At 35.2% G+C, this 16,491-nt stretch overlaps 1 protein-coding gene and 1 long non-coding RNA gene across 5 annotated transcripts; one reads left to right on the top strand and one right to left on the bottom strand.

The window, feature by feature from the left end:
- Nucleotides 1-2,199: 2,199 nt before the first annotated feature.
- LOC122313502 lies at nt 2,200-3,668 on the bottom strand. Its single transcript, XR_006243421.1, has 2 exons — nt 3,129-3,668; nt 2,200-2,859 (listed from the first exon to the last, which is right to left on the bottom strand). It is a non-coding gene; the product is annotated as an uncharacterized LOC122313502 (long non-coding RNA).
- Nucleotides 3,669-3,933: 265 nt separating this feature from the next.
- Nucleotides 3,934-16,141, top strand: LOC122313501 (histone-lysine N-methyltransferase ATX5-like). 4 transcript variants are annotated; one of them, XM_043128578.1, is made up of 23 exons: nt 3,934-5,662; nt 5,772-5,827; nt 5,913-6,129; nt 6,583-6,711; nt 6,831-6,899; nt 7,010-7,078; nt 7,162-7,262; nt 7,565-7,657; nt 8,483-8,618; nt 9,798-9,903; nt 10,011-10,110; nt 11,088-11,212; nt 11,669-11,814; nt 12,178-12,282; nt 13,010-13,074; nt 13,242-13,455; nt 13,840-13,926; nt 14,044-14,103; nt 14,189-14,278; nt 15,113-15,199; nt 15,302-15,376; nt 15,629-15,729; nt 15,823-16,141. In XM_043128578.1, exons 1-23 carry the CDS (start codon nt 4,691-4,693, stop codon nt 15,911-15,913), a joined length of 3,294 nt encoding a protein of 1,097 aa, XP_042984512.1. In that variant the 5' UTR covers nt 3,934-4,690; the 3' UTR covers nt 15,914-16,141. The 4 variants fall into 4 exon arrangements, with proteins under 4 accessions (XP_042984512.1, XP_042984510.1, XP_042984513.1 ...); XM_043128576.1 differs by having other exon boundaries at nt 5,913-6,144; XM_043128579.1 differs by having other exon boundaries at nt 4,007-5,662; nt 14,047-14,103.
- The last annotated feature ends 350 nt before the right edge of the window (nt 16,142-16,491 follow it).

Genomic DNA, 16,491 nt, shown 5'->3' with positions numbered 1-16,491 from the left:
CGTCACGATGTCGCTCTTGCACGATCATCATGCACAAAAACTCCTAGAAAATATATTTCAATATGTGAAGTCCTTTCTATTCTATTTTTTCAAGGTCGAACTTTGAAGCGTTATGATTTGTTATGCCATTTAGTGAGAAATCGTCACTGTTTCTATACGGAATCCTACTTAGTTTTAAGGTCATTACCCAGTTTTGGTCCCCGTAAAGCAGCTTGGATTAGTTTACGGGTACCTAACAGTTTTGCATTCTTTGTCAAAGACACAACAAACAATTGTGCCGATTTTTTTTATACACAAGTTAGCATAACGCTGTTTAGGGTAGCTTTCTTTTGTATTCTTTCGAGTCGTTGTTTTACTGTGCACTCGTGAACTTTGGGGACATCGGAGCTTAAATGTGTATTGCAGGCAAAACATGTCCAGAAAAGCAAGTCCTCGAAGTTGTCCCATTTGGGAGAGGATCCGTGTGGAAATAGTTGAGACTTGGGTGCATAAAATTTGAAGTGTGGCTTCTCGTTAAGAGCCTAGCCATTGCCCAATGCAAGTCCAAATTAAAGAGAAATGCTTCAAAAAACATTTACATTGGCATAGCTAAACTTCCCAAGTTTGATATAAATGTTAGCTCTTCTTCATGTTTGGAGAGCTCCTCTACACGGATCAAAATAGTATTTTATTATTCCTTTACCTCACACCTGCTCTTTTACCCGGTTTGTCCCCATTGGAATATAAACTTTTTTTTTCTCTTTTCTGATTTCTTCATCTCATCGTGATGTTTTCCTCCATCCTTCTATCACTTCTAAGTTCTTCCCCTTTCTCATCACCTTACAATTATTTTTTATTGAATAATTAAGTTGAAGACAAAAATAGTTGAAAAATAATAGTTTTATTTTTTTAATAATTAATATATAAAGTGTATTTATAAAGTATTAAAAAAAACTTATCAAATATTATTAAAAATAAATAATATTATATTATTATTTAGAGTTAAGGTATCTAGTCTAATATGGACTAATCTATTTAGAAGTTTATATTATAACCAAAAGACTACATTGAAGTTCTATTTTAGACTTGGTAATAGACTAGCCATTGCCAATGCTCTGTATGGATAGATAAATTTATAACAAGTTGATTGATGGTCGAAAAGCAATCCACAACTACCATTTGAATGGAACCCTGTTATGTTGGACTTTCACATTTCTAGACCTCTCATTATAGTTGGTCCAATCAGTTTTAGTTTAGTTTTTAAGATAAATAGTGATTTTCCATAATATAAGAGCAAAACATAAAACTTGCGATAGCTTCACCTTATATGAAAAACCTTTATACCTTAAAAACAAGTGTATAAGAGCTGTATTATGTGGCATTGAGTTTTTCAAACATGTTAGTCCACTTTGTATGGTAAAATTGATTCAAGTTAGTCTTAATATATATTGACACATTATACCATAAATAAAACTTTTAAAAGAACATCAATATTAGTACTTTGATCTTCAAAATTTTGGTTCAAGCAAATTTATCTTCTATTCTCTTATTCCTCTTGTTTCCATGTTAGCAATGAGAAACCTCGCAAAACTTTGGTCGAGTGAAAATATAGACCAAAATGTATTTATATTTTGTAGTGTGCTAGAGTAAAAGAGCATTTGTTGAGAAATTATATATATAAACATGTTAGGAAAATTAAAAGACGTTCTAATTTTACATAAAACAAAATAATTCAAATTCAATCAAATATATTATGTTTTTTTATTTGACTTGACAATCGCCACCCAACTCATTTTCACCAACAACTGATTTTTTTAAGTAATGTTAGGTACAAATTTCAAATAGATAAATTTTGTGCATGTCTTTTTTCAAAAAGTAAGTCGTACTAAATAGGTTTTTTTATACTTTTCAACGTGAGTTTCAATTTTTCATAAAAAATGATTGTGCGGGATTTGGGCTTGTACAAATCATTTATCCTGATTTTTGCTGATCTTTTTCATCCCTAGTTCCTTCTTCAAAACATAAATCCATTGAAAAATCTGTCTGATATTACTAACAAAAAAGGTAGAACTTTCAACTTTACCATCTTTCACTACATGGGAACTCTCAGAGAGATATCTCTTACTGCAACTGTAGCTTTGAAACAACCCCAAATTGGACGCATTTTCTGGCCACTGCCTTGGAGCTACGCATATTAACCATTTCAGGAAAAGCGTTGTGTGGAATTTCAGAACTCTATTTCAAACACCATGATTGAAATCCACCCCATTACACGAATCCCAGAACACGCCACAAACAATTTAAGGAAGAAATAAGAATCCTCAAGATTTCAGAAATATGCCTCTGTTTCTTGTACTAAAGTCAAGGCCATACCAAAATAATTCAAACCTCAATGCCTATTATTAGCAGGATAAAGGTTGTCCTCTATTATCCCAATGTATGTAAAGGCTTTATCCTTCTTCATCCTATTCTTCGCGCAGTAACATACCCAAGTTTTCCTCAACGAAAAGGAAAGGTGGAAAAGCATGGAAAGCCCACCATCGCAAGTCATCTCTCCAAAGCTATATCCAAATTATTTAGGAAAGATAAAAATCTGCAGAACCACGAGGAGCATGAGCGAGCATCTTTTCTTTGTAAAACAACCATTAAAAAAAGCCATCGACTTACAATTCTATATTTTAAAAACCTACAGAAATTAACTGATCCTAGGAAATCGTTAAGAAATTCATGGGATTTCATGGTACAGCATGGTGCATCTTCTCGACCACATAATCCAAGATGAATTAACAAACCCTTCTGCCAAATTCCTTGCAAACTGATGTGATCAGATCGGCCTCTTTTCAGTCCCGACTTCCAGCAACAATAGACTGCCCAGAAAACCTGAATGTAAAATTATTCATAAAAATTTGTACAACATGCCTAACGTTGGATGATAATCAAACCTCTACAGTACTTAACAGTTGAAAACGGAAGATAAAGAAAGGACCAAAACTATTAGAAATCCGTTCAATGGTGGCTCTGAAATCCGACCGACCCCTAAGAAAATCTGATGAGCTACTACAATTAAAGGGTACCCAAAACGATCATCACATCTTAACATTCCAAAACAAAAACTCGAAAAGAACAAAAAAAGAGTAATAAAAGCTTACGATTTAGGCATTAAATGACTTGTCCTTTTATCTGAAGCTTGGGTTTGCAGAAAATTGTTGGAAATGATGAATCGAACCCATCAACGACTTCCGCTATAAAAATACCAAAGACATCACCAAGTTACCAACCCAATAAAAATAGGCATTCATTTCACAGATCTAGATGGGATGCATCCTGGAAAGATAATCCGCAGCGGTCCAAAACCACAACAAAAATAAAAGAGATTAAATTACAAAAAATAAAAAAGTAAAAAATGAAAACCAATGTACCAATAGTGTCACTGATTTCCAAACCGTTGACAAACGTATTTACCAAGAAGCTGCCCAAAATACCCTTACAAAATTTGGTGGGAAAATCCACGACCTCCATTGGTGAAGCTTATAGTTTAAACACAAAAACATTTGAACACCTCCGATCCGTTACATTGACAAATCCCTTCAACCAAAAACACAATCCCACAAAAAAATTGTGTTGCAAAGATTTCTAAGTCATTGTCCACAACAACAATTGTGGAACCAAATGTTATTGATCATGGGATTCAAAACAACAGCGATACAAACCAAACAAGCCCATGACAAATTTAACCAAAAACTATATGAATCTATGGTTATAAACGCCATGGAGTTCCTACAAACTGAAGGGACTCCAATACACTGAATTCCCATAGTACAGCGAACAAAAAGAAGAAGAAGAGAAGGATCTGGGACGTTTTTCTTGTTACATTAGAGTTTCACTTGTTGCATAAAGCAATATCAATAGAAACCAGCCCAAGCCATTAAACCTCTCTTTCTTTCAGTCTGACAACCTTAGAAGAAGAAATTGCTCTCCAAACACGCGAGGCACACGTTAGCCTTCGACCCACTCCCCCCTTCCTTCTCACGCATTTTAGTACTTTAAACACTTTCACTAGATAACGCCGAGACTCTCTCTCTCTCTCTCTCTCTCGCTCTCTCTCTCTCTGTTGCAAAATTTCCCAACAATTTTTTTAAAATCTTTTTATTAGTTCTTATATTTCTTTGCATAATCTCAAAGATTACGATTTTTTCTTTGTACAATTGAATTACTTGTAGAATTCTCCAAGACTCTGTCACCCTCTCTTTTTTGGAAATTTTCCCATAAATTTGAAAAGAAAACATTCTTTTTTATTATTTCATGTTCTTGCTTTCCGTAATCAAAGATTACAATTTTGTATAAAATTGTTTTATATTACTCTCTCTCTCTCTCTGTGCGCGCGCGCTCTGAAGCAGTTCTGAGAGAGCGAGCAGATCCCTATTCTAACAAACTCCATCTATTCGACCTTGTCGATTGATTTCTATAACATTCTCTCTCTCTCTCTCTCTCTCTCTCTCTCTCTCTCTCTCTCTCTCATTCGAGTTCGTTGTCTGCCTATCGGGAAAATAGACGTGTTCAGACCCTATTATTGCGATTGCTCTGTTTCTAGCAAAATTAGGGTTTATGGGTGTTTATGTGACCGGAGTTCTGGTGTGACTTTCAAGGGCTTTGGAGTCTCCCAATCCCAATTCCAAGTCGTGGGCATTTGATTATTTCTTTTTTAGTAAGAATGATAATCAAGCGGAATTTGAAATCTCAAATGCCGAGTCTGAAAAGGAGTAAACTCGGTAACTTGTCGGGTGAGGACGAAGAGAACTTGGCCGTGACTCGTAAAAAGAGGAAGACTAGGAACAACTCCAAGAAAAATGGGTATTACCCTCTCAATCTTCTTGGAGAAATCGCTGCCGGCATAATCCCCATGGGCTTCCAAGGGATAATCAGCTCGGAGAAGGGGTTTTCTGCTACGTGGTGCCCCGAATTGTCGTTCTCCCACGGGGAAGTCGAGTCGGAAAAGCAGGTCCGGAATTTGACAAGAGCGAAGGTGAAAAGCAATCGTACAGTTGCGGCTGAGGTTCCACGGCCGCCACTGGTGAAAACATCTCGGGGCCGAGTTCAGGTACTTCCTTCACGCTTTAATGATTCGGTTATCGAGGATTGGAGGAAAGACAGTAAGACTAGTGGGCGTGATTATGGTTTTGATGAAGATACTGAATGCAAAAAAGATAAATTTAGCTTTAGCAGGACAAAAATGGGTAGTCAGGATGTGAAAAGAACTATATACGATGAGAAACCCAGGCTCAATTGTAGGAAAAATGCGACATTGTGTGATGAAGAGGAGGAGGAAGAGGAAAAAGGGTATGTGGGGTTTAAGAATTTCAATCATATTAGGAAGTATTCGAGTTTGCGGTATACAATGACATTGGCAAACGAGCAGTTGGGAGAAGATAGAAGATGCCCGATTGAGGAAATTGAGGAAGAGGTTGAGTTTTTGGAGAATGATAGGAGGAAAGACGGTTTGTATGGGCCGGAGGACTTCTATTCAAGTGACATAGTGTGGGCAAAGCCGGGGAAGAAGGAGCCGTATTGGCCTGCCATTGTGATTGATCCAATGACACAAGCGCCTGAATTGGTTTTGAGGTCTTGTATCGCGGATGCAGCCTGTGTGATGTTTTTTGGGTACTCTGGAAATGAGGATCAAAGGGTATGTATTAGTTTTATGTAGTGCTTGTTGGTTATATTTATGAAATTTGTGATTATTGTGCCCGAATACTGTTGGTATTTAATGGGATGCTTTGAATAATCTTGAGCAGGATTATGCATGGGTCAAGCGTGGGATGATTTTTCCCTTTATGGATTATGTATACAGGTATGTAAATTGCTTTTGAATTTTGCTTTTGAATTGTGTCATCTAAGTTGACCATTGTGCACACCGGGGAATATGCTTGGTCTAGGTTCCAGGAGCAGTCCGAATTGATTGGCTGCAAGGCATGTGAATTTCAGATGGCTATGGAAGAGGCACTTTTGGCAGAAAATGGGTTTACGGAGAAGTTGATAGCAGATATAAATATTGCAGCTGGGAACACAACTTTTGATGAATCTCTTCAGCTTAGGGGGGTTGAAGAAGCTACTTGTTCAACCCAGGATCTGGACTGTCACTATGCCAACCAGGCAAGCTGCTTCCCGGTACTGCTTTCTTCTTTTCGTTACTGTGTAACTGAATAGAGTTGCTCAAAAATTATCTGGATGAGTATATAATCAAAACTAAAATATCAGCAGAATCTTGTTTGTAATTGCAATTTGTGCATGAGTTATTGATTGCATTCTTTATAATTGTTTGGGTTATGCATATTGCTCTTCTTGTCTGCAAAGGTAAGACAAGGAAATAAAACAAGATTCAAGTCTTATAGATATGATTTTAATTTTTTGTGACCCAAGGGGATAAAACTCTGGTAGCTTGCGTTTTCTAAGGAAGCCTGCATAAGATAAGACTTAGGTGCAAATTACATTTTCTTTTCCTAGTCTCTGTTGTCTCTGCAACAAATTGGAGATTAGAGGATTTCTCTTTATTCTGAAACAATATGTTGTCCTTAAAATCTCCATAATCAAGGTGTTTCGTTGCAGAATGTATTCGGGAAGAAGAAAGCCACACGTCCTTGTGAAGGCTGTGGTATGCGTCTTCCTTTCAAAATGACAAAGAAAAACAAGAATGCTATTCCTGGAGGCCAATTCTTATGTAAAACATGTGCCAGGGTTCGTATGACCTTTCTTGTCATATGGTGCTTTTTATATAAGTTTTGTAAACCAACTAATTAAGTTTTCATCCGTACTACATTGTGTTTATCTTCTACTTATTCGAATTCTTATTCCAGTTAACAAAATCAAATCATCATTGTGGCATATGCAAGAAGATTTGGAATCATCCAGACAGTGGAAGTTGGGTGAGTCCACCCTACAAGTTATTCCAGCATCGTGATGATTTTTTCCTGCTGGAAGATTAGAACTGTATCACATAAACAAAAATTCTGTTTGGATGTCCTCTCTGAACTAGGTACGCTGTGATGGTTGTAAAGTCTGGGTGCATGCTGAGTGCGGCAAAATTTCCAGTAACCATTTTAAGGTTTATCCCTCACTTGATATCTGACATTACTGCTCTGTTCTGTCCGCATGATGAGATGGTAAAAAGTTCTTTGTGTTTGGTAGAATCTGGGTGGAACTGATTATTATTGCCCGACTTGCAAAGCAAAGTTTGATTTTGAATTATCAGATTCCGGAAAGTCAGAACAGTCAGAGATAAAACTCAAGTAAGCCTTTTTTTTATTTTTTTTAAAGTTTGACGAGTTAACTCTATTCTACATTTCTTCATGTTTGTTTTTTCAAATATTGCAATGGTAACGTTCATGGTTGCAAACAGAATGAGGATGATAGAGGTAGTGGCAATGAGTAGCAGCAGCAGCTGTATTATTCTTGTTATTTGCTCGTTATTGTTGTTATCTTAATAGTTATAGCTTATTCTTATCTGCAAGCCATTTCTGGTGTGGCTTTCTGATTGATATTAGATTTTTCTTCACCTCCGTATCTCTAATTATTGGAGTTTTTGTTACAGATGGAACAAAAATAATGGTCAATTGGTTCTGCCTAAGAAGGTTTCTGTGTTCTGCAACGACATGGAAGGCATATATTTTCCAAGTCTTCACTTGTAAGAGCATAAATTTTTCATACCATAATCCTATAAGTCTTCCTCCAACAAAACTCAAGTAGAGACAGTGGATTCATTATAGTAGGTCTTCAATCTAGTAGTCAGTAAAGTTCTCGAATCCATCACAGTCACCACATATATTCACGTTAGTCTTCCCTTTACTCTGTAAAAAGAAGTTAGTTGTTAATCCATATCAATATTGTGGTTGGAGATCATTAGCATAATGCTACACTTTGTGGTGTACTGTTTATGTGCTTAACTCGTGTGCTGAATTTATGTTGAGAGTAAATAAAGGAAGCATGAAGTTTAAAACTCTCAGGGCACTCTAATAACTAATTTGTGTTGCTGAGCTGTGATGTTCTTGGATCAAAGGATAAATAATGGTTACATTATACTTGGCTTTTCTACAATTTTTTCCTCCCCTAATGGCAAGTATATCGATACATAATTGGACTTTCTTAGTTGATAATGATCTAATGTGTCTATAAAAAGAAAGACCTAGAAGGGTTTTAGAATTTTATTTAGATTACCAATACTTTATTTGTGGAAAATGGGACATTAGCTTTAAGTCCTGTTCAATTTACTTATTACACTTCCTGTGTACTCAAGCTCTTCCTTTTTCATTTTATGACAATATTCTTATTATTTATGTATATGTCCTGTGTACTTGACTTCGCCTATTTTAATAAAATTCTTATTTACTGATACAAAAAAAAAATTCTTATTATTTATAAAAAATAAAAATTCATACTTGGGATAATCAAGATAAGTGTTTTTTATCATCTGAAAATGCTTTCTTTAAGTTCTTTCTTCCTTCTGTTTCAGAGTCATCTGCAAGTGTAGGTTCTGTGGGACAGAAAAGCAAGCACTTACCGACTGGGTAAAACATACAGGTTCCAAATTGAAAAATTGGAGGACTAGTGTTAGGGTGAAAGGTTCCATGCTGTCACTGGAACAATGGGTTTGTATTATGCTTCAGTTTTTCACTTGTTCATATTGCATATCTTGTCATTCATGTCTATCTTGACATTTTCAGATAGATTCTTTTTATGTGAAGAATGTGTTTGCTGTTGGATTGATATTAGGGTGTCATCTGCATAGGGAAACAATAAGTAGTGATAACAAAAAAAGTTTCTTAGGATCCGTTTGGCAACATAATTGCTCTCAAGTATTCTCAGATATTTCCAGATATTTCCTTTCCAAACATCACTCAAGTACAAAGCACTTTCAATTTTCAATTTTTTCATCTAATCATTACCTAATCATTACAACTTTCTCTAACTCCTAAACAAAACACAAAAAACAATACTACTTTTTCAAAGTTCAAAACAAAAATTATATTCAAACAATCTTTTAACTTTATAATATTTTTATTCAACTTTTTCTCTCATTTCTCAAAACCTAATAAAACATCTTAACTCAAACCATTTCACTACTATTCACAAATATATTAAGATAGTTTGTGAATAGTAGTGAGATAATTTGAGTTAAGTATTTATTGGGTTTTGAGAAATGAGAGAAAAAATTAAATAAAAAATATTATAAAATTAAAAGATTGTTTGAATATAATTTTTTAATATTATTTTTGTTTTGAAATTTGAAAAGGTTGAATTGCTTTTTGTTTTTTATTTGAAAGTTTGGGAGAGTTGTAATAGTTTGAAAAGGTTGTAATGATTAGTTTGAAAGTGTTTGTGTTTGTGTTTGAATGATGTTTGGGAAGAAAATGAGATGGGATGAAAAACTTTTCCAAACATCCCCTAAGTATCCAAACGGGCCCTATCTTTTGGAAAGTTTATAACCCATTATTGTAATATATTATCTAGACTCTCTCTCTCTCTCTCTCTCTCTCCCCCCCCCCCCCCCCCCCCTCCCTTCTCCTGTAGTGTTGTTAATTTGGTGTTCTGTAATGAGTTTCAAGGGGCTTCATGCTGCACTTTTCAGTTTTGTAGTTTAACAAGTTTAACATATGTTATGGATTTTAGAACCTTTGCGTAGAACATATCATCCATTTCTTTTATCCACTTTATTCTACTGAGCAATTTTCTATGATAAGAACAATGCCTGTGTACACTTCCCGTATAAATTTATGGACCTCTATATATTCATATGTATTCTAATACCTTCTTGTTGTACTCTGCAGATGCTGCAGTTGGCAGATTATCATGCAAATGCCCTTGTCTCTGTAAGGCCTCCTAAAAAACCTTCCATAAAAGAACGAAAGCAGAAGTTGCTTACATTTTTGCAAGGTACATAGGTTCCTCCAACTATAGAACTTCACACTTCAAAGAGTTGCACCAACTGAATTTCTTCCACTGATAATTGTGCTAATGGCATTCTCAATTTTTCTGTGCAGAGAAGTATGAACCTGTTTATGCTAAGTGGACATCGGAGCGATGTGCTGTATGTAGATGGGTAGAAGATTGGGACTATAATAAAATTATCATCTGCAACCGGTGAAGTCAATGTCTTATTTTGTGTGCATTATAATTAATCATTAAATCGTAATGATTCTAAACAGGCCCTTAAATACACCAGAGAAATGCATGGTATATTACATCAAGCGACTTTGGATCCTTTCTTTGGACATTTTCTTGTTTTTCTATTTAACCAAAACTCGTTTTCTTTGTCTTGCTTTTTATGAAGTTCGTTAAAGAATTCTTAATTGGTAAATAGAGAGACCATTATCTGGAGAGTGATAAAGTTTCAGAATACCAAGAACTAGTGTATATTTTCGAGTCTTGAGAGTAGCTGTGTAATGCAAAAAAATACTGAGGAGTTGGATTTTATCCAAGAAAGCCCCTCCCAAAAGAAAAAAAAGTTGGGGCACTAGCACCGTATGGTGACTTTATATTTAATTTGTGAACTGGGACTTTTTTGTGTTGGGCTCATTCATTAGAAGTCATTCTGTTAACAAGAGAATAATGCTGCATTACAAAGGGAATGCACTAAAGGCAACTCCTCAAGACTTTCGATCCAAAATCTAGAATATAAAAACAATTCTACCAAAAAAAAAGGGAAAAGAGAAAAATGAACACTTTCTATGATAGAGGTCCACACAAGACCGGATGGAATTTACTTCCAAATTTAATTACCCACAGAATGACCATATTTTCCTATGACTTTCTATAACATTATATCTCCCTTTTTTAGCCCTTGCCCTGCATAGAGGAGGTCTATCTTTTTGGTTGAACCCGTGAAATATTTCATATGCACTGAAATTCTGCTCTAAGTCACATTTGTGCAAGTTAGTCTGTTTTCTCCCTTTCATTATCGGTCAGTCCAATTATGCCTTCTAACCAAAGGTGAGAATTGTTTTCTCGTTTTTCTTCAAAAGGAATCATAAAGCAAGACCCCCTTTATCCGAGATTTTACTACAGATGTATGTCCTGCTGTTACATGAATCTCATTGTTAATTCATTGTTTGTTTCAGATGTCAAATAGCTGTTCATCAAGAGTGCTATGGAGCCAGAAATGTTAGGGATTTGACTTCATGGGTTTGCAAAGCATGTGAAACACCTGAAGTCAAGAGGGAGTGCTGCCTTTGCCCTGTAAAAGGCATGTTCATTTGCATAGGATTAACTTTCATGAGTTTTGAGTCAGTCATTTTGGCTATTTAAAGTTCTTTGCATTATTTTGATATCAAGCTAGAAAATTTCTGTTTATTATTATTGTTATTTTTTTTTTGGTTATTGTTATTATCATAATTATTATATTCTTATTTTTCTTCTTTGTTTTGATATGTTCTGCAAAATTCTGAGCCAAATTCTTCTATTTTCTATATGCAGAACCTGCCTTTCATGCTTTTTTGTGTTTAGCCAGTTATTAATGTGTACGTTACTTAAGAAAATGTAGTCACATTTATGAGGGCAGCTTTCCACCTAATGATGGTTTTTTAACTCCTGAGTCCTGTCCTGATTTCTTTTGCCATTATTCATCAAGCATTTGTGAAGTTGGTTTCGACCTGTATGGATATCTTAATCTTATTCTGATTATGTTTTTTGGGCCCCTCAGGAGGTGCTCTAAAGCCAACTGATGTCGACACATTGTGGGTTCATGTCACATGCGCTTGGTTTCGACCTGAAGTTTCTTTTGCCAGTGATGAAACAATGGAGCCAGCTCTTGGGATCTTGTGCATACCATCTAATTCATTTGTGAAGGTGGAAAATACAATCTACTTGCGGCTTCTTCATTGCTGTACCAGCTTAATTCCTCTATTTAATTATATATCTAATTGTTTAGAATGAAAGTCATATTGAAAAGTCTGAATATTTGTTGCTTGAATCCATAGGTTTTTTTTTTTTTTTTTTTGTGACATTGAAAAGAATGATAAATGATTCATTCGATATCATCAAGGTGGAGTGTTTTCTGTGACTTGGGTAAATTGTTGAGTGATTTGAGTCCTGTTTACTTATCTCATTTGGTCTTAATGAATGTGTTCTGATTTTAATGAGTTGGTTGGTTCTGGTATTGAAAATATTAAGCATATCAATCTAATTGCATCTCGTTTTCTTGAATTTCAGATTTGTGTAATTTGTAAGCAAATTCATGGTTCGTGCACACAATGTTGCAAGTGTTCCACTTATTTCCATGCCATGTGTGCATCGAGAGCAGGGTATCGCATGGAGGTATGTTTGAATAAGTATTTCTAAAAACAATCTGTATCTTAGAGGCCATACATCATTTATATAAAAAGTGAAAAAAAGAGTTCCTGAAGTTTAGTACTGTTATGTGCTGGGAACCTTGTTTCAAATTATATTTATGTAAATTGAAGGATATTTGCATCATGATTCTCATGTACTGCTTGTAATCATTATTCTTGTGCATCTTCTTCTAGGATAATTTCTATGCTTACTTCTTAAAAGCCTCTCGGTTGAGTTTTAATGGCATAATTTGGGGCAACTGCATGTGAATATTCAAAATTTTGTCAACTTCACATGATAACTACACAAAGGAACTCAGATTGATTGTGAGATGTCTAAAATGTGAGAATGATTGTGAGATATCTAAAATGCTGATGCGCCTGTAAAATTGTTTGCATTGATATATGTCACGTACAGTTGAGCTCTTGCCTATTCTTATAATAGATAAGATTTTGTTTACCGATAAAAAAAAATAGCTTGCATTGATATGCTGATGAGCCCCTGCTTAGGAAATAATATACTGCCTCCAGTCCTCAAACCGTCAAGGCTACAAGATATTTCATCCAACTCAATCAAAACCAACTTGTGTTTTTGGCGTTTTGCATTCTTTGCTATAGTTTTTTAAATGGCTCTTGATAATGTGCTTTTCTTTTGATTAGATTTATGATTATTCCGCTGATATAAGATTGCATTTCTCCCTTGTAAATTTCAGTTGCATAGCTTGGAGAAGAATGGTAGACAGATCACGAAGATGGTTTCTTATTGTGCATACCACAGGTATAGGATCTTCATTTCAATATTTGTCTTTTTCTCTATCTTCTTTCTCCCTCACTTCTGCTTATTATGTAGATTTGGATTACACTGTTATCATCCTTTACAAGCAATTACACCTGTGCTGTCAACAGTTTTAGCCTTTTGTCTTTGTTGTTTCAACTTCTTTGCAGGGCTCCAAATCTGGATACTGTTTTGATTATCCAAACTCCTCTCGGGGTATTTTCTGCCAAAAGCCTTCTCCAAAATAAGAAGAAGGCTGGGTCAAGGTTAATTTCATCTAACAGAAAAAAGATCGAACAGATACCCACAGAAGAAACTGCTGAACTAGAGCCTTTCTCAGCTGCTAGGTGTAGAATCTTTAAAAGATTGAACAATAACAAGAAGGTGCTTTTTCCTAGAATTTTTTTTTTTTTTTTTTTTTTTTTTTTACTTTTTTATCTTCATATCCTATATAATTTTCCATAGAGTTTTTCCTTGGGGTTTCTTGGGGAGGGGTTGCCTGTGTCAGAAATAGTCCTAAATGCAGTGTTGGGCTAAACGGATTTGCAGTCACTAAAATGGGTTGCAAGAAAGTGGTGAAGTACCAGACTTGTTAATATCTTCTGGCTAAGTTAATTGAATTTTTGGCATGCTTTAAACATAAACACCTGGTTGGTTCCAGTTTTTCTGTTGTTTATACATGTTTGGGATTTTATCAAGTTTTCCAATTTCTGGAGATAACATTAACCTTGCTATTTTCTCACCTTTTCTTTTTCGAATCCTCCCTAGAGGGTAGAGGATGAAGCCATTGCCCACAAAGTGATGGGTCCCTGTCATCATCCTTCAGGAGCGATACGAAGTTTGAACATCTTCAGAGTAATTTTCTTATCTTTTCTAGATTAAATGCAACTTTATAGTTTTGTCCTTTGTGATTTTCTTGGATTCACTAGAAATCAATCTAGAGGTGACGTGATGCTTCTTTTTTCCCTTTAGCAGGTACTAGACGAGCCTAAAACCTTTTCTTCTTTCAGGGAACGACTCTACCACTTACAGGTAAATTTCCATCCTTCCAATTGTATACTAATCTACTTTCTGTGTTGGCTTCCTGACTATTTTTGGGGTACATGTATGATAGCAGAGAACCGAAAATGATAGGGTTTGCTTTGGTAGATCCGGTATACATGGATGGGGCCTTTTTGCACGTAGAAACATTCAAGAAGGAGAAATGGTATGTTGGTTAAACCTAGAATATATATGTATAATCTAAGATAGCAAAGGTATGTTTTTTATTCTTCCTCTAAGATTTTGCATATACAGTAATTACGTAGTTGAGCATGATTTTTGACCGATTACTTTTGAGGGTATCTGAATGTGATACTGAATACCCTATAAAAAGCAATTCTTGTGATACTGAAGTGACTCCCTTGTGTTTTCCGTATTATAGGAAATGGATGGCCCAAAAAACAGGCTACTGCTGAAACCGTTCACTTATTACTAAGATATTTTCAACCGCATTCTCATAATGTGAAATTATACGATGACCTTGCTCATGGAATCACAGTCAATTAAAAGGCTGATAAACATTATAACTTATTCTAAATGCACTTTTCCTCTGTTTATTTCGAATAAAAATTAAAACACAATGGAACGTTCTAATGAACATTGATTCTTGAAGGATATGTGCGTTTAAGTACACATTTGAAGTACCTATCAAAAAAAAAAAAGTACACTTTGAAGTATCTCATGTCTCTGTGTCTATCCCATGCATATCTCTCAGGGTTTTTAATGTGTGATTTCTGTGTAAAAAAGCCTGAACTTTTTACTTTTTCTTTCCATCTTCTACCTTTCTTTGTTCTTTTTTCTCTTTGCTTTTATTTTTTCCCTTTTGTTACTCCATGCTTGAGGATTCTGCAGTTTCTTTGGCTCTCCTCGTGTATTGAAATTCAATCAATGTTTCATATGGAGTAACTTGTACGTGTTTGTCTGTAGGTTCTTTTTGTTTATATATAAGAAAAAAATATCTTATTAACACTGAGGGAGTAACGTGCGTGTTTGTCTATAGGTTCTTGAATATCGTGGTGAACAAGTTAGGCGTAGTGTTGCAGATCTAAGGGAGGCACGCTACAGATTTGAAGGCAAGGACTGCTACGTGAGTGGTTAAAGAATATATTGCTTCTGTTATACATATATATTCACACGCATATATATATTTTGCTTCTTTCATAAACTTTTCTGATACATAATCTTGCAGCTCTTTAAGATCAGTGAAGAGGTTGTGGTGGATGCCACGGAGAAAGGAAACATTGCACGCCTTATCAACCATTCGGTGAGTTGTGATTGAAGGAAATAATTTATCGTTCTAAGATGCTGCTGCTTTCTCTAGCTGTTCTTTCTTATTTCCTCATTAACCAGAAATAAATTGCTTTGACACCCTGATCTTCATCGTGTAGGCAGCCTTCCATCATGTGATGGAATTTAGAAGGGATATGAATTCATGTTTATTTCCATTTCTCCACCTAATGATATAGTTATTGATGTTATTAACTTATTAATTTTGTTTACTACCTCAATCATCCAGTGTATGCCCAATTGCTATGCGAGAATCATGAGTGTGGGTGATGACGAAAGCCGGATTGTACTTATTGCTAAGACCAACGTGTCTGCTGGTGACGAGCTGACGTAAACACTCGACCAACTCCTAGTTTTTTTCGACTGATCCCTCTGTTTCTCTACTCGGGCTTACTTTGCTATCATTTATTTTGCATATTGCAGGTATGACTACTTGTTTGATCCTGATGAACCTGATGAATTTAAAGTGCCTTGTTTATGTAAAGCTCCAAACTGCCGGAAATTCATGAATTAGGATGATACACACTGCATGCCCCATTGTTTCTCCGCAAGGAACGCTAACCCATTCCCTCTCTAGTGGGATCTCACACTCGTACAAAATTTGTAATTTCCATTTTTGTTGAGGAAAGAAAAGGGAAAAATGCCATTTATGTATTTTTTTTTTTCTTTTTCTTTTTTTGTTTCTTTAATTTTATTTTCTCTTGACAATCTTTAGAGCTTAATAAAAAAAAGCTTTAATTCCCTTCGGCTTTTGTGTAAATTCATTCACTTATGTTTTCGGTAATGGCTTCTTCCCTCAAATGCCATGTCCATTTCGCGAAGTCTTTTGTAATCTGCCTCAAATGGTAGTTCTAACCCGATGAAAATAGAGACGTGAAGTCGGTCTATTGAGAGCAATTGTAACTGAATAAAGAAAAGTACTGTAATTTAATAATTTTAACTTAAATTACCTATACATATAACAAATTTTTCATTCTTGAGGTGAAGTACACAGTTTTCTTTACTAAATATGTGGCTCTAGAGAATGGAACATTTTAAATGTCTGATATTGACTCATCCGTCTATTGTGATATAGAAAATGGACTGTATTGC

This window comes from Carya illinoinensis, chromosome 6 (assembly GCF_018687715.1).
Source record: "Carya illinoinensis cultivar Pawnee chromosome 6, C.illinoinensisPawnee_v1, whole genome shotgun sequence".
Taxonomy (NCBI): Eukaryota; Viridiplantae; Streptophyta; class Magnoliopsida; order Fagales; family Juglandaceae; genus Carya; species Carya illinoinensis.
This window is presented reverse-complemented; position numbering and strand designations above follow the sequence as displayed.

Bases quoted from the DNA above. Each gene is read 5' to 3' on its own strand.
- LOC122313501 (XM_043128576.1), top strand. From the start codon at position 4,691: ATGATAATCAAGCGGAATTTGAAATCTCAAATGCCGAGTCTGAAAAGG. The intron at 5,828-5,912 runs GTATGTAAATTG...TGCTTGGTCTAG, and splicing joins TTTATGGATTATGTATACAG to GTTCCAGGAGCAGTCCGAAT. The intron at 14,104-14,188 runs GTAAATTTCCAT...GTATGATAGCAG, and splicing joins AACGACTCTACCACTTACAG to AGAACCGAAAATGATAGGGT.